The sequence below is a fragment of the Pantherophis guttatus genome, chromosome 12, assembly GCF_059756535.1.
Source record: "Pantherophis guttatus breed Tessera chromosome 12, ASM5975653v1, whole genome shotgun sequence".
Taxonomy (NCBI): domain Eukaryota; kingdom Metazoa; phylum Chordata; class Lepidosauria; order Squamata; family Colubridae; genus Pantherophis; species Pantherophis guttatus.
This window is the reverse complement of record NC_142074.1, coordinates 768,967-787,178: the sequence shown is the minus strand read 5'-3', so window position 1 is coordinate 787,178 and position 18,212 is coordinate 768,967. Positions and strand designations below refer to the sequence as shown.

Genomic DNA, 18,212 nt, shown 5'->3' with positions numbered 1-18,212 from the left:
AGCATTTCTGTCAATGAGTTGATCAATCTTCCCCAGTTTCTCTCAGCTTGGGAGGTGTCTTCTGCCTCTGCAGTTCATCGCTGCAAGCAGGAGGTAGCCAACTTGGAAACATGTTGTTCAGGAGAGAGGAACAAAATTCCAGAAACCGCCTAGATAGAAGAATAGAAAATGACTTCCTAAAGCAAGTACATTTGATTGAACCTGCCATCTGTTCCCCAACACCTCAGACCTGCAACCGCTCCAGACTGTGTAGTATGAAGGAATACAGATGAGTGTTCTGAGCTGGCCTTGTTTTCATTCTAGATGAGCCAGGAATTCAAAAAAAAAATAAAAATAAAGTAGTTATGCAGTCTGTTTTAGAGAGTAGTGAAAAAATATGTGTGTATTAGAAATGAGGCCAGCCACTGAACTTATAAAAATCAATGACTTGCCTTTCGGTAAATTCTTCTGGGTAGCTTGAATCATCCATCCAATCATTGCAGATTATTTTTCCCATGTCAGGTGCAGATGTTTCATGAAATGTGCAGTAATGTGTGTAATAAATTCTTCATTGGCATGAGTTCATAGACCTATGTAGTCATCAGAATTCAAACATCTTGTAGAAACCCCGGTGGCACAGTGCTTAGAATGCAGGATTGCAGGCTAATTCTGCTGGCTGCCAGCAGTTCAATCCTGATTGGCTCAAGGTGGACTCAGCCTTCCGTCCTTCCGAGGTTCGTAAAATGGGGAGCCAGATTGTTTTGAGGGCAATATGCAAATAATTCTTACATTGTAAACTGTCCAGAGAGGGCTGTAAAGCACTATGGAGAGGTACATAAGCCTAAATGCTATCTTCCCATAATGCTCTTCTGTTCTAATTGCTACTGCTCTGCTTTCATGCTGAGCTGGGTAGGTGGGAAGGCCATTTCCTTGTGGTTCTGCAACGAGGCTGCTACAGTTCATGGGAAAGGATTTAATACATTTGAAGGGCACACAGAATATTCAACCATAGATCATGGACTCTTGTGATTGCTCTGGAATGGAAGAGGAAGGGAGTTTTGTTTAATTCATTGCAGCAGCTTATTTGTCTGGTCGTGGCCCATAAAGCCATTAAATTCATATCTGACATGCACAAAGAATCAGGATATTCCAGGTAAAAAGATTTCTTGCTCATGTCTATATTCAAGAATCTACACAACTAATAGTCGGCACTAAATTGGTGCTAGATAAGAGCCAAAGAAATTCGGGGGGCGGGGGTGGGGGGGATGGACTTGAGGCACTTGTGCAGACATAATGATTCTAGGCTGAGTCCTCTCTTGACCCCCAGGCGCTGCCTGTCCTCCTCCTACAATACCCAGTGCATTTTGCCAAATAAACTTGCAGTCCAGATCAATATCGAAGATAACACATGCCACTCTTAGGATAGAAAAACAAAAACATAAGTAAATTCAAGTATATAAAATTAAAATATACCACATCTCACTTTTATTGAAGACATTCTTATTTTGTTTATTAAGTCCAATGGAACTAATGTCTATTTTTGATATAGAAAGGGGACAACTCAGGCCATTCAGTCACTAAGGAAGTGGTATTTAGTTCCGCATAGAAATAAGATATGAAGAGAAAGAAAGATGAATGCTTTCTTGGCTCAGTTGTCTTCAGGTCTCAACTATAGTATTCATGATGTTTGTTCAATCTTCAAATAATTATCAACAGGAAGCATTAAAAACTCTTTGCAGAATTTGGTAACTATTTTTTTGCATCTTCAAAATTGTGGCCAACTGTTGGATCATTTGGAGGAATTGTTTTATTGTCCCAAAAATGGTTACAGAGTTTGAGTTTATTTTGCAGTTCCCCCTGCAGCTCCCACGCTGCCTGTCCAGCATGGCCTTTGCAGGACAAATGACAGAAGGATCTAGAAAAAAGCTGGGTTAGGTTGAAGTGTCTTCATTCAAGGATCCAGGTAGCCAAGGGTTAAAACCATAGAGATAATTACGAGCATCCTCAGTGCAATTAGGTTTAGGTTTGCGATAGGTCAGTATCACATTAAGACGATTTCCCCCATATTTTTAAATTAATAATAAGATACCTTCCTCAATTTCTATTATATATTCTAGATTGGTGTTTGATTATGTGGTGGCCGTAGGATTAGCATGACTTCAGAGTTGTCCCTGAGTTAGTAGGATGCCCCTCTGAACGCCTCCTGTTCTCCGGGGGGCCGTTTCTTCAAAGCAAACGCTGCCTGCTTTGAATGCCTCATCACCACAAGAGGGAAATGGCCTTGTTCCTTGCACTTTAAATGAAATAAAACAGCAAAGAAAATTTATCCATTTGTTGTACTGCAGTACCTGATTAGCCACCCTATATCAACCCATACTTTTCAACAGCAAAGTATTTTTGAAATGCATAAACTCTAGCTAGGCAAAAATCTAACCACGGAAAGTTAAATCAACGTTAATTGTATTCCTTAAAGCCCTTTAGGAGGGTTTGTTCCTGATTGGCAAGTCAGAAGTATTTTTAAATAAATAATAAACAAACAAACAAACAAATAATCCTTCCTTCTCAGGGAAGAAAGCTAGTTTTTTGGAACTTTGAAACTTCATCCACAAATAAATGAATTACAGATTTCTGTGACTTGGCTCTACTTGAAAAGGATGGACTTCTCTCTCTCTCTCTCTCTGTGTGTGTGTGTGTGTGTGTTATGGCTCAGATGGACATTTTTAGCACAAGTGATGGCAGGCTGGAGGAGGGGAAGGGAGAGGTGGAAATGTCATCTTGTTCAAGGTTGCCCTTGGTCCACAGAGCATGCCGTGAAAACTAGGCTGATCGCTGCGATAACCTATTCTCTCTCCCTCTCCCTCTCCCTCTCCCTCCCTCCCTCCCTCTCTCTCTGTCACACATACACCCCGCCCCCAGCAGAGCTGTCCTTTGTTGTAAGAAAGTGCCAGCATTTTGCTCATCGGAAAGAGCGCCAGAGAGTCCTGCAATCATTCTCTCCCATCTCAAACCAAGGAGAAAGAAGAGGGCGAAAGTTTGTTTCTTTCTCTATGTTCCAAACCATGTGAACACTTTTGGCCTTAACCTTCCAGTTGAACTCAGCAGAATTGCTGGATCACATCACTCCTGCACAAGTTGTGTCTGCTTCACTCTGCCTTATCTTGCTTTTCTAGGTTGCCAATCTTTGCTCTGACACTTGGCTTGCATTTTAAAAGGGTACTTTCGTGGTCTTGCACTGCAAAGAGTAAGCTGCCAGGCCTGTTTTCCAGCTGCAGATGGGAGCCTCTTTTTCCATTTTGCAGGGCTCTCTCTTTGCTTTGGTTTGGGGATGTGCCTGAGAAATAACTTCTGCGACTGTGCTTCTTAGCTTAGTCAGGTTTTCTATGTGAAGTTAAAATAGAAGAAAACTTGGGTTGCTTTTAGAATAGAATAGAATAGAATTCTTTATTGGCCAAGTGTGATTGGACACACAAGGAATTTGTCTTTGGTGCATATGCTCTCAGCGTACATAAAAAGACAAGATACATTCGTCAAAAATCATAAGGTACAACATTTAATGATAGTCACAGGTTACCAATAAGCAATCAGGAAACAATATCAATATAAATCGTAAGGATACCAGCAACAAGATTTATTTATTTATTTATTGGTTCGATTTATATGCTGCCCTTCTCTGAAGACGCAGGGCGGCTTACAATGCGTTAAGCAAGAGCCTTCATACCTTTTTTGTATATACCTGCTTAGTATGGCTTTTGCCCCACCCCAAGCGGTGTTCTATTTTATACAAAGTCATCTTATTGCCCCCACAATCCAGGTCCTCATTTTACCTACCTCGGAAGGATGGAAGGCTGAGTCAACCTTGAGCCTGGTGAGATTTGAACTCGCAATAATTGCAGGCAGCTGGCAGCTAAGTGCTACTTAACAGCACTTTAGTCCGCTGCGCCACCAACCTCCACCAAGGTTACAGTCATACAGTCTTAAGTGGCTGTATTAAATAGGAATTTAGCAATTCTGAAGGCTTTCTTAAGGCTGGATGACCTGGGTTCAAGTCTCTGGTCTGCCAGAGACCTCCTGCGTGGTTCCAGCATCTGATGGAGATTTTAAAGAGTTGCAGAATTCCACCACGCCTGAGTTTCAGGCAGAGGAGAAGTCAGTGCAGACTAAGGGGAGCAGAGAGGAGCCAGAAGCCAATTCTCTGCCGAGGGAGCCTTCCTGCGGGGAGGCAGGAGCTTCATGAAATGCAAGAGTGAAGCAGGTCAGCCGAATGTAGACGTGGAATGTTTGCTCGATGGCCAAGCCTCCCAACCAGTTGCCCCTCGGGAGAAAGGCGTTGGGCTCACCACAAAGCATAAAACAGGACAAGGATTCTGAAGCAGCTGACTTGCAAGCCCACCTTTCACAGCAGATGATTAAAAAAAAAAAGCTGAAAACAATGAATTGAATACTTTATTTGGCCAAGTGTGATGAGAGACACAAGGAATCTTTGGGAAGAGCAAGAACTCTGTGTCAGCTTTGTTTACCGGGGTCTGGCTGGCAGCTGGAGCACTTGCCTGCTTTCCCCAAGCGGTCAACACATTTTGGACAACGTGATTGGAACTCATTGCTTTGGAGTCCTTGTTAGTTCTGAATGAGGATAGAATGCTTTTCTGGCCTGCCACAGAGAAGATTAGAAACAGCTTCCAGGGAGGTACCTATGCTTAGAAGTCCATCCTAGTTTGGGTGCCCAGTCTCTCTGGAGTTCCCACGGTCTGACCTGGTTGTCTACTGCTGCATTCTCTCTCCATTATGCTTTAGGAAGCATAATGTGCTGGAATTATTTGCCAGGTGCAACTAAGGCATGGAAGTGCTTCAATTTGCCACTCTTTAGACTTCATTAATTGTAATCAGTCCAGCAAACACCCTTCATCTTGACATCTTCAGTTTTATCTAACTACTTCTTCTTTTTTTTTTTTTACTTTGCAAAATGAAGGAGTTGTTGGTTATAATGAGCAGCTTGCTGCTGCCGTCTCAGCTCAAGATTGCCAGTTATTGAACCTTTTGACTCAATGTATGTTTGGCAACTGTTTTCTGACAATGTAGAAGAACAGATATTATATGAATGTCAAAGTTATCCTTGAAAAGGGACAGTTATCCCTTTTTAGGTAATATTGTAGGAATAAGTGTTAATGTAAATATTCTGAATGTGATCATTAATGTTGTTCTCTACTTGCACTTACATTTCTGCTTGAGTAAATGTCTTGTGGGCACTTTAAAGACTAAGAAAAATCTTTGGAGACTTGGTGACACTTTTTTTACCAGGCTGGTGTGTTCATATGTGTATACATTTGGACCACTGTGAAACAACAGTTGCTGTGTTGATCTAAGGTTCACATCCCCATTCAGCTGTGAAACTGATGGAGGGCCCTTTTTGATAGAACGGTAGAATGAACAGATTCTATCTCGAATGAGGGGTCTCGAAGACCCCTGTCCCAAGCCCTTCTGGGTGTCTTGAATGCCATTTGGAAACAAGCTGGTAATCAGTGCCTCTCCTGTAAGGACAATGTCACCTGACCATAATGGCTCTGACTATCCCTGAATAGGCAGCTGCTTCAGGTGCAACCCCATGCAGAGCAAATCACAGAGGTTGGACCTGCTTGTGATTGCAGCACTAAGCAGCTTCAAAGCTAACCTCCCTCCTACCTCAATCACATGAATAGGGAAGATGCCCAAACAAGGGAAAGGAGCCAATCCTTTGCCCATTTCTACACAACCTCCCCATTAAATCCACAGTACATCTGCCTAGAGCAGAACTGAAGAGACACTTCAATCTTTTTGACAGTGGTTACAAAGGCATTTGTATTTCACCCTCTCTCCTGGGTTATCATTTCTTTAATATAATTTTTATTGAAGACATTTTAATAACATTAAAAACTATATAAATACTAGAAAAGAACATAGGAAGAATAGTGAATAATTATGAAAGAAGAAAAAGAACAGAAAGGTGGACACCCTTCTTTCTTGATAGCCACTATTCTGTTGAAAATTTGTATTTATTACATCAAAGAACTAACATTTGGCTGTACTAAAAAAAAATGGTAAAATTGTACTTGTGACCTGTGGCAATACTGGCCCTTCTCCCGATAGGCAGAAGCTCCACATCTAAAGAGGGAGGGAACAGTGAAGGAGGCAAGTTGGAGCTTTATGTCCCGAAGGAAGAAGGAACAAGTTTTGCTCTTCTGTCATAGGGAGCTTAGAGCTGCTGCCACTCAAAAGATGTTTGCAGGAAATGGGAGAAATTCTCTAAATCCTTTTTCTAAATAATCACAAGAAAGTGTGCAGGATAATTACAAGAAGCCCTGGGCCATTACGAGGCCTCCAGAATCACTGAGGTGGAGAAGCTGCCCTGTATTCTTGGGAGGCCCTTAGAGAAGGTTGATAGGCAGCCGGGATTCCTTGTCACTTTCAAGCATAGGGACTCCTGGTAAAGGCTGGCTTCTTCTAAACCACTTGCTAATGTTTCTTTTTCTGATTTTCTCTTTTGCCTCCAAAGGCTGGAATCTGGAAGGGACCATGTTCTGCCTATCGACTATTATTTCCCACCACAGAAGACATGCCTGATATGTGGGGACGAAGCTTCAGGATGCCACTACGGAGCACTGACCTGTGGAAGCTGCAAAGTCTTTTTCAAAAGGGCAGCTGAAGGTAATGAATTCTTCGTGTATTCATCTGTTGGAGAACGGATGTGGGTGTCTGTATTACTGTAAAGGTCACTTCAGACACCATGGTTTACTAAAACGTTGCAGAATGTGGCTTGCTTGTGTGAAGGGCCCACCATCGGAGATGGGCCACCATGGATAACAGTCCTCTGCCTGATTGAGACCAGCGTATCTTGGATTACAGTCGGCCCCAACAGAGCGTTCTCAGGACTTTTTTTTTTCTGCCAGGGCAGAAGGCTCTTGGGAAAGGAGCAGCCTTTCCTCAGTCGGACTTCCACTTCTCTCTTGCTTTTCCCAGCCTTTTGTTATCGTGCTGCTGGTAAAAGAGGAGAATTAGATGAATTGGGTTGGGGAAAGGACTGGAACTGTGCTTTCATTATATCCCCCCACCCCCGGAAAACAGGATGACAGTTTAGCTAGTAAATCATAAATTCACTGTGCTTGCCCCAAAGGTGATTTTACCCTGTTGGTAGCTCTTCTTAATTCTGTGATTGCCGTAGTTTTTATTCCTCATTAAGCTGAGTGGAGAGAAAGCATCTTGAGCTTTAAAGTTTCAAGGAAGAGAAAGGGCCCAGCAGTTCTATGCGGATATATTTGGTGATAAAAGTACTGCCGTAAATCAAAGTAACAGCTGCAATTTTCAGAGGGTATCTAACCGGCACCAGTCATAATTTTTCTCTTAACCTGAACATCCACTAAAGCTCCAGCTTCTGGCAATAATCAGTCATCTACTGGTTTTTATGATATCATTTAGCAAAGAAGCACTTCTTAGCCAACCAGCCAATGCGCTTGTGATTGGAAGTCAGCTGTGTTCCCTTTGATATATTTCCCTTTCAATCATTAGGGAGGTTTCTGTGTGCCAATTCTGGCACAACATTTGTAATTGTGCCTCAGACACTCACCCGAGAACTGCTGGATCCATTCAGATGGATTTGCTAAAAGCTCTTTGAGGTGCTGTATTTTTGGACACATCACGGACTGGGAGCATAACGTGTCCGTGGTCTCTCATGTTAAACATCTGGGAGGATGTTTAACCTCCTTGGCTCTATCAGGGAAATGTATTGATTTATTTACTTAGCTGGCTTCTCCCCACTTAAGCGGAGTGGGGGGGTGGCTGAGGCCAGAGAAGGACCCTTCTGGGAGATTGGGGGAATGGCCTTTGCAGAGACTAGCACAGTCCCCGAATAAAACGTGCACCACCTCAAGTGGCTAAAGACAGAGGAGAGTCCGGCTGGCAGTGTTTTTTTGTTCATCTAGGTTGGAGATTAAAAGTAATGACACAATTATCCCAGCCTTATCAAGAAAACCCCAGAGACGGTCCAAGTCCAGTCCTGAACGGAACATGAGAGTTACCTCTTCTCTAGATCACCTGCTGCAAACAAGACCTCTCCCAGTGGGCCTTCCTTCCTTTCCTTTTCTGCTCCTCTGCCTCCTTTTGTTTAACCAGAGGTCTTTTACCAGTTCTCCTAAAAGCCTTTTATTCTGTATTAGCAGAATAAAGCAGAATAAACATCTTCCATATTTTGGAAATAGGGGGAATGAGCAGGGGTGGGCTTCAAAAATTTTAGCAAGGGGTTCTCTGCCCCGGTTGCTGGGTGGTTGTGACAACAGTGGGTGAGGCTAGTCGGCCTCCTGCACCACGGCGGGGGTGTGTGTTTTTGCTCTCTGGAGCCCTTCCCGAACTTCCGATACGCCCGTTTTTTACCCTCCCCGAGCCCCCACATGCACCCTGTACTTACCTGCATCCAAAATGGGCCGCTTGGGGACTCTGGGGAGGGGAGGGATGGGTAGGACGGGGCCAGCCAGGAGTGAGATTTGGGGGTTCTCCGAACTACACAGAATCTTAGCTAGAAGTTCTCCTGAACCCCTGTAGCAGCCCACCCGTGGGAATGGGGGAGTAAATAGTTTGATTTTGAAAACGCTTCCTTCTTATGATGTCTTTGAAAGGGAAGCCAAACTGGATCTGTAAACCATTTCTAAATTCCTTTCTCTTCATCTCCTACGTAATTAACAAATACTTGCACTGTTCAGTCTCTGTGCCCTTGCTTTGCAAAACTCCTGTTAAGTTCTTTCAGCACTTTGGATGCCATTCTCCCCCTCTGCCAAAAAGGGCACAAGAACAGGTATACAGAATTGGTTTGGAAATGTCACATGGATTTCAGAAGAGAATTAAGAGTGAGCAGTGAGGGAAGACTGGTTGATTGGCAGATGGAAGGAAGAGCTTAGAACTTCATCAGAGTTGGAAGGGACCATGGAGGTCTTCTAGTCCAACCCCCTGCTCAAGCAGGAGACCAGATACCATTTCAGACAAGTGGCTGTCCAGTCTCTTCTTAAAAGGTTCCAGTGATGGAGCACCCACAACTTCTGAAGGCAACTTCCGTTCCACTGGTGGACTGCTCTCAGTGTCAGGAAATTTCTCCTTAGTTCTGGGTTGCTTCTCTCCTTGGTGAGTTTTCATTCATTGTCTCTTGTCTTGCGTTCTGCTGCTTTGGAAAATAAGGACCTCCCTCTTCTTTGTGGCAGCCTCTCAAAGTCCCTCTTTTTACTAGATTAGACATACCCAATTCCTGCAAACATTCTTTTTAGCCACCCACCTAATCATCTTTGTTGCTCTTCTCTTCACTTTCTAGAGTCCCAACATCTTTTTCATATTGTGGAGATCAAACTGGATGCAGCATTTGAAGTGTGGTCTTAGTAAGACATTGCAAAGTGGTACTAATAATTCATGTGATCTTGATTCTATCCTTCTGATAATGCAACCTAGGATTACATTGGCTTGTTGGGTGTGATTGTCCACCAGGACTCCAAGATCCCTCTCACAGTCACTGCTATTGAGCCAGGTTTCACCTAATCTGTACCTGTACATTTGGTTCCTCTGGCCTAAGAATAAAACTTTACTTTTATCTACATTGAATTTCATTTTGTTAGATAGGGCTCAATGTTCAAGTCTGTCAAGATCCAGATGGATCTTCAGCCTGTCTTCTGGGGTGTTCCTGCCAGTTTAGCGTCATCTGCAAATTTGATGAGTTCCCCCTCTATCCTCTCATTCTCAATCGTTTATGAAGATATTGAAAAGTACTGGGCCTAAAACAGAACTTTGGGGTTCCCCACTGTTTTACATGTGTGTTTGTATCAGGACTACAGACATTGAAGAAGACTTTAAAGAAGTGCTTCATCCTCAAATGACCACAGCAGCAGCTCCCTGAAAGATCTGGAAAAACAATGGGCTGCTTATATAGGCTGTACTCATACAAGACTCATACGAGACCTGAAGTGTCTCTTCCAAATATTTTCAAGCTTTGCGCATGTCTAGACATCTACTTCTTCACATGCCTGACCAGAACTTTATATGGGTCTGTCACTTATTGATTAGGTGTGAATAGGCACATTAAGTGCCATTTAATGTTAAATATAAAGGCCTCGGACAAAATACTTTCTCTCCAACTGTTGGCTTTACTGAAATTGAGTTGGATGACAGTGACAGCATTTTCAGGGTGGTGGTACAACCAGCTGTATTCCATTTTTCAAATGGCAGTAACAGATATTTGTCAGGAAAGACACATGCCTGAACTGAATGCTGGCTTCTAGCTGTGACCCGACCTCCACCCCTCCTTGCCTCAAAGTCGTGGAGTTGCACATTGTGGTTGACAAAGCATTTGCTAAGCCTAATTTGGGCCTTTTATAGGATTCAAGAAGAAACTTGGCAGTTTTCCAGGGGATCCGGTGGGTAGTTTGACTGAGGCCTTAGTTACCTCCTGGAATAGGTGGGTCTCAAGAGTCTTGGATTGGGGTCTCCCCGCTTGCCAGTCCTTGGGGCTCCCCGATTTTGTGAGGAGGTCCAGGAAATGAAACAAGGAAAGGGCCACCTACGGTGCTGGTGGAGAAAGATGATGAGAGACCTTGACTGATACCAGTAGGAGCCCACAGAAGGGATTCTGTCAAGGCACTCTTCTTCTGCTACAAGGATCAAGAATACCTAGTATTTATAGACAAGCCTCAATGTGCTCACTTCCTGAACTTCATTGGATGAGTGGCAGCAGGCCTTCTCTGTGCTGCTGCCTGCTGCCTGGAAGGTTTGAGTGGCCTCAGTGCTGTCATCCTTTCGACTGAACCCCTGGCTCTTTTCCCTGGGCAGGGAGTTAGGGACGCCTGGGCCTTTCATGAGTTGGGTATCCAAGGCCTTCTTTTTTCTTGTGTTTGTAAGTTCTGCACTGCCAGTCACGAGAGAGAGACGGTGTGCTTGCAGTTTCTCCCTCCCTCCTTCCCTTGAAAGAATTGTCATCTCCAGCCAGGAATCCCCAGGCAGTGGACTAGTGACTGGAAGTTGGAAGACCTTTCAGACCTGCTATTTTCAGCACGCAGCTGAATACAGACCTGTCTATATTTAGTTGCTGGAGACATAACTTTAATCTTTCTCAATGTCTCCTTGGGTTGTTGTCCATTCTGTTTTTTAAGACTTCAGAAGTAATTCTTTAGTCATGAGGAAAACTCTTATCCATCCTGTAACTGGCAGAAAAAGCTGTGTGGATTTTCATTGAGGAGCAAAGCAGAAACAGTTGTATTGGACAAAAGAGAACATAAATGACAACTGAGGAGGTTCAGAGGAGCTTATCTTGGGACTCATAAGAGCTGTGAGTTGTAAATCTTCTTTCCACGCTTCTGGTGTGCCTTATACAGCCGTGGAGTGGACCTCCTCCCCCTCCCCCATGTGTGCCAGTGTATGGGTCCCTGAAAGAGTGCAGGAAAAAACAGGGGTATTCAAAGAGAAAGAGAAGAAAATCTTGTACCTGGCAGAATCAGGGCAGGGTCCGCCTGCTTCCATAAGAGGGAAGGCATGCTGCTAGCAAGCACATTGATTGCATTCTGCAGCTCCGACTCTTAAGGAAGCCAACTCCCCATGTATCCAAGGAAGAGACGGAGCTCAGGATCTGCTTTGTATACAAACACTCCCCCCTCCAGAGATGACAATAATAAATAAAATTCTAGAATGCGCAGAAATGGCAAAATTAACTAGTATTCTTAAAGATGATGAGAATTTAAAATTTAAGGCAGTATGGGAAAGGTGGTACAAATGGTGGAATAACAGAACAAGACTATAAGGATATGTCTATTTCCAATAATGATAGATTTGAAGATACTTGATGTGTACATAATGTATATATGTAATCGCACGATATCTCAGATGTTACCTGAGATTTGATGTTTTCTTTTTAAAAAAATTTCTTTTTAAAAAATCAATAAAGTATTCAACAAAAAAAAAAACCACTCCCAAGTGAGATATTTGCCGTCTCCAGGTGGGCTTGGAAAGAGCCCAGTCCCACATCCTCCCAGCCAATAGAGAGAACTGGATTTGGACGGACCAAAGTCTGAGTTGGTAGGAAGATGTTTCCTATAAACCTTTTCCTGATGGATCATGTCAAGTGGTCAAGTCAGGAAACAGATTTTGCCAAAAAGTGCAGCTGAGAGAACGGAAGGCTTTTTTCATACCAGGAGGTACATATGCTCTACCTGGGAGAACCCTTGAAGAACAGCCAGAAGCTTCGGCTGGTACAGAATGTGGGCAGTTACAATGCATGTTATGCCTCTCCTCCATGAGCTGCATCGTTTGCCATCGTTCTGCCTCTGGGCCCACTTCAAGGGGCTAATTTTGACCTTGGAAGCCCTTCATGACATGGAACCAGGTTATTTGAGGGACTTCCTGTCCTGGATTCCATCTGCTTGTTCCACCAGATCGGGCAAGAGAGATGTGCTGCAGGGCCCACCTCTCAGGCAACGCTTTCTTGGCGGGCCTCCTCTGCCATGGCGCCTGCCTTCTGGAACATCCTCCCCCCCCAAAAAATGAGGTCACCTTGCTCCCTCCCTCCTTATTTTCTGGGAGTCCCTCAAGACCTGGCTATGTCTCAGGGGACTGGTGAGATCTTGAGGTGACTCCATTGCTGGCAAATCTCTTGGTGTGATTTCTTCATGAAAATGACCATATTTGACATGGTTTATATTTATTATATATACCGGTATATGCCATCTGGAGTCACTTCTTGTGATGTGTGCACATTCAGTCATTTACAAATGTCCATGTGTTTTTCTGTCTGTCTTTGTTTTCTGATCATTTCTTGACTGTGGGTCATTGTCCTTATCTTCTTTGGCTCAGACTGCAAGCATTGTAAAACAAGCCAAGGTAACTAGCAGCCTTCAAACAGCCTCCTCTAACACTCTTGTCACAGTGCTTAGGCTGAGGCAGGCATGCAAAGGGAGAACTGTGCTGGTTTCCCTTCAATGGTGCCCATGTCGGCTGTGTGGCATTGATTCCAATTGGACCTCTGTTTGCAGAGCCTGGGCTGCGACCTCGTCTTCCTAGACAAAAGTACTGAGCCAGAGTTCTACCTGCGCCCTCATTTGAAGGGCAGAGAAGCACCCAGGTTCATTTTCTGGCATTCCCATTTAATGGCATTCCCCCTTTCAGGGGATCCAGCACTAAATCTGGCTGGTCATATTTAACAAAACATTTGGGAGTAGAGGTTTCTTGCAAAGGCACAATTGGGATCCTAACCGTTATGCTGAAAAGGCACCAGCCTCTTCCCAGATTCCTGCTCCCAGAGTCCTTTGGGAAGTCTCCAGGGAAGCTGAAAAACCGGTTCAGACGGGCTGAATAGCAGCTACCAGATGATCAGGTGCAACATCACTACCAAGACAATGATGACGATGACTGCTGCTCCTGCTCCTGCTCCTGTAAAGGGAGTAATAAAAATCATGGCTTTATTCATTCTATTCCTGTGGAACATGTTCAGCTTAGTCACAATGTGTGCAGCCTTGTGCTAGAGCAGTGGCCCCAAGTTTTCATTGACGGCAAATACTTTGTCTTGCTGTGTCAGTGGCTTGGAGTGAAAGCCCTGCAATTGTGGAGGGGAAATTGGCATTGGATAGTGGGTTTATTGCTACCTTCGATATAGTAGCAGTGCAGTATATGAAGGATTTATGTAGGTATACCTGCATGCAAGTGCCAAGTTCTTAGGGCAGGCTGCAGATTTGATCATTCAGTGGATCAAAAATTAGTGTTTTCTCTGCTGCGATGATTATCAAATCTGTTGGTTACCTAGGGAGCAAAAGATGAGGGCAAATTAAAGTTGAGCCCAAGAGTGCTACATCACTCTACAGCACATGGGTAAATGTGTTGTAGAAGCAAGTACATGATCAAATCTGACAAGTACCCGTGACTTGTCTAATCCCCCTCCCCCACAAAACCACTACAACCACTCATCATCTGCTGTCAGGGATGACGCCCTGAGCAAACCATCCCCATCGAAAGTTCTCTGAAAGGAACTGGCTGTTAAGCCCCTGTTTCTTGTCTCAGTTCTATCTTACAAAGCTATTGGGATTGGTGATCCTGACATCCAACTGAGAGCCACACACCTTTCATGACGAGAAAGTAATACTCTGACCAAATCCCAAAGATGCTTTTCTTTTTTTTCCCCCAAGAGGCAGGTGGACTTTCTGGGTTTTCTTTGAAAACGTTTCGCTTCTCATCCAAGAAGCTTCTTCAGCTCTGAAGCTTCTTGGATGAGAAGCGAAACATCTTCAAAGAAAACCCAGAAAGTCCACCTGCCTCTTGGGGGAAAAAAGAAAAGCACCTTTGGGAGAAGCGTGACCTGCTTGACTGAGAATCTCCATAGGCTCTGACCAAATAATTCCATTTCTCCAGAAGGCTGACAGGCTGGGCATGGCTTGTTTCCCATATGATCCAATGGAAAGCATGTTCTGAAGTGGGATTGAAGAATGCGACCTCAAGACCTATAGTCTATTTCTCAAAGGAAGTAGCAATATCTGCCAGGTATTACAAATGAATGCCTTTACAAAGCATCAGAAGAGCACGGGTAGGTCTTCTTGTCTGGGCTAAGGCCTCCCTAGGAAGCTGCTAGTTCGCATACTTGAGAGAAATCTTGAAATCTATTTTTATTGGCCTGTACTATGCAAATAATGCCAAATATCCAAAGACTGTCCTTGACTCCTTAGGGAAAGAGGGAATTCTTATTTTCTATTAATTCTTCTTCTTCTTCTTTTTATTTTGTGAATAAAGAATAAAGAAGGATAGTAGCCCTTCTTATAATTTGGAATTCACCTAGATGCGTAGATATTTTTAGGATACTCTATGGTGTTGCTTCCTTATCTACATTGATTCTGTAGATATTTATCCTCGAAGATGATATATTCATGCAGGAAGGCTTAGAAACATTTCGGAACTTAATATTTGATCAATATTTTCTAGCTAGAGAATGTAATGATGTTTAGATCTGGAATAAATTAAATCCCTCCAAAAGGATCTCCTTTGTAAACAGCTGAGCAGGGCAGAAGTCATAGCAACTAAGAGTTCCTATTTCTCTCAGCGGTGCAAAGCAGTTTTTCTATAGCATTGCAATTTGGGCTTACAAATAAGGAAATAGATGGGTTTAAGGACCTACAGCTGCTAACCTCACTCTTGCCTGTCTAGGAGGTAAGGCGGCTCAGCATTGCATATCTGGGTGAGCTGTCCAAAAGTACACAGCGCTTTAGGAATACATGTAGGGACTGGAGTTTACATATTTCTTTCTTTCTGCACTTTCCTTTCTTTAGCTTTAATTGTTTTTCATTGGTCTTTGCATTTCTAAAATATTAATAAAGTTATTATTTAAAAAAAGAAGATTCACTTGCCTTTATTTCCACTTCCTATATCTTTAAAGTGTTGTAACTCTTGCTTCTTGTCTCTTCCAACAGCTCTCTCTCTCTCTCTGCGATGCTTTGTTAAATTCATTTCTGAGATTTTTCTTTTTCTTAGCTTTGGCTTCTCTTCTTGGCAATTTGCACAGTTTGTTCTGACATAAAAGTTGTTGGGTTTTTTCCAGTTCCTTCATTTTTGGTATTCTTTTTTTTTCACTTTAATCTTTAATAATGTATTTTAAGTTCATTCTGTAATTGTTCTGATCATTAATTAAATGTAGAACTTCAAAGTGATTCTTGAAAATGGAAGATATATGTTCAAGATCATATTGTGGAAATTGAGTAGCTTTCTTCTTAGTTTGAAACTTGAGCAGTTCGCAGTTAGCCCTCGCCTATGTCTTCGATACTATAATTTACTTCCTCTGCCTCCTTTGGGTGATAATATTTTCCGTTTGGTTACCGTATGTTATGTCAGGTGATGCCCACGTATAGAAGTGTTTTTTGGTTGTCTGAAGACAGTGATAGCCGTGAAGAAATCACTGGAGTGACAGAAACTGATAAGTCAGCCTCCTGCTTCCTTTTTTTTTTTTTTAATTTGATTTATATGCCGTCCTTCTCCGGGGACTCAGGGCGGCTTACAATGCGTTAAGCAATAGCCCTCATACTTTTGTATATTTTATACAAAGTCAGCTTCTTGCCCCCACAATCTGGGTCCTCCTTTTACCTACCTTAGAAAGGATGGAAGGCTTTCTTGAGCCTGGTGAGATTTGAACTTACAGTAATTGCAGGCAGCTGATGTTAATAACAGTGCTTTAGTTTGCTTTCACATGCCCCAAACTCCAACTCTATTTTCCTCTTTCATGTTTCTAACTTTAATCTTTCAGTCTCCAATCACAAACAGCACATCTTGCTTGCCTAGGCTGTCGATTCAAACCAATCTTGAGCTTTAAACTTCTTCTGCACTGATGGTTGCATCATAAATCTGAATGATCAGCCTATTAAAGGGACGTCCAGGAAGTTCCTCTTGGTCCTTGATTGCTTTGTAGCCAAATACTGTTTGTGCTTCTCGGCACTTCTTGCAACTGCAGAATGTCGCACAGGCGCCCTGCTCAGGGTCACCCTTGGGCAGGAGGGCTCAGAAGAGCCCCTTCGGGGCCACCTGGAAGAGTTTGTGCAACACTCTGGATAAAATCACTTCGGTTCTTTCTCGGTTGGCATCCAAGCATGGGGCAATTCCGGGGAATGGACTTACCTTGTTATCTAGGAGCAGTTTGATCCTGTTGGACCTGAGGAGGTGGGCATTCTTTGGCTGACGGGATCTGCAGCGTGTCCCTTCTATTTGATCTGGTGGGATGGGTAGAGACCTTTGGGAAAAAAGGTGATCCCTCAGGTATCCCAGTCCCAAACTAGAGCTTTATAGATAACCACCAGCCCTTTGAATTACACTCCAAAACACAAGGAGCTCTGGTGGCTCAGCAGACTAAAGCACTGTTATTAACACCCACTTACATCTGCTCACTGCCTGAGTCCTTCGGGAGAAGGGCGGTATAGAAATTTAATAAAAATAAAAAATAAAATAAAATAAATAAACACTGTCAGCTAGTGCAGCTCCTGCAGGAGTGGTGCTACCTATTCCTATTGGTATCTAGGATTATCAGTTGTTGGTTGTATCTTATGACTTACGATTTATCACTTTATTGCTTGTATGGATAGTGAGAGCTTATGTACCAGAGACAAATTCCTAGTATGTCCAATCACACCTCATATCCAATGAGGTCTCAGTTCAATAACCACTTTCAAGTATTAACTCACTTTTAAGTTTTAATTCACTCCTGATAGTGAGAACAATTAACCAGTAGAAAGGCTGACCTCCAGAAATAGCGGGTGACTCATTACTGGAAGTTTTTAAGAAGAGACTGGACAACCATAGAGTTTCCTGCTTCAGTGGGGGGGTTGGGGGTTGGACTAGAAGACCTCCAAGGTCCCCTCCAACCCTATTCTGTGCTCTTATGTCCATTGGAAGCCTATTGTTTCCAGACTTTCTTCTGAAGGCTAGAGTTGTAGAGTATTTATTTTCTTGATTGCATATCCTGTTATCCAATAACAGTTCAGATTCAATTAGGTGGTTTTTTAAAACATTTTTTTTTTAAAAAAACTGATCAATTAGTATACAGGAGAAGTAAATAAAACTACACACTACAATCTGAAGCATACCGGGTGACTAAAGAGACATATCTAACCACCTTCCTGGGCCCCTGGGAGAAGAATAGGGATACCAGTAGGCCTTTGTGGGAAGGCATTCCACAGTCCTGCCATCTGCCATGCTTTCCTAGAGCACAATTTGCAGAGAAGGTAGATTTGTTCAGGTACGCATGAGACCTGACTACATAGACTGGAAAGCATGTAGAAAAAAATGAGAGTTATAAATATCAACATTCTGATTAAAATGCCCAGTTTTATTGGGCACATAAATGGGAGAAAATCTGGTTTGATAGTAACGGCCGTAGCAGTGGCTGCCTTTGGTTAGGGGCAGCTTCTGTCTTGAACAGCAGTCCTGTTGAAGCTGATGGTCTGAAGTCTGAATGCACAAATATTCCACCAGTTCAAGCTTCTAATGAGCAACCCTTTAACACAAGAGTTTGAACTTACTCCCATCTTCTCATTAAAGAGATCACACCAGAAGTTGTAGCGCTCTAAAAATTCTCCCGTTGTATACAGGTAGCCCAGAACATTCATATTCAGGTGGATATGTAGAGATGGATGGAATTGTTTGGTTGAATGAAAGTTGTCCTGTTTGCCTCCAAAGACATGGAATGAATTAGAAGAAGAAAAGCCAGGAACTAAGGTAATAAT

General features: G+C 43.1%; 1 protein-coding gene across 1 annotated transcript in view; it reads left to right on the top strand.

Moving 5' to 3' along the window:
• The window catches only part of AR (androgen receptor), a 171,897-nt gene that overhangs the window by 62,720 nt on the left and 90,965 nt on the right, over positions 1-18,212 (top strand). The window contains exon 2 of the mRNA XM_034435156.2: positions 6,506-6,657. Coding sequence (XP_034291047.2) covers positions 6,506-6,657 — 152 coding nt within the window. The remainder of the gene's footprint in view (positions 1-6,505; positions 6,658-18,212) is intronic.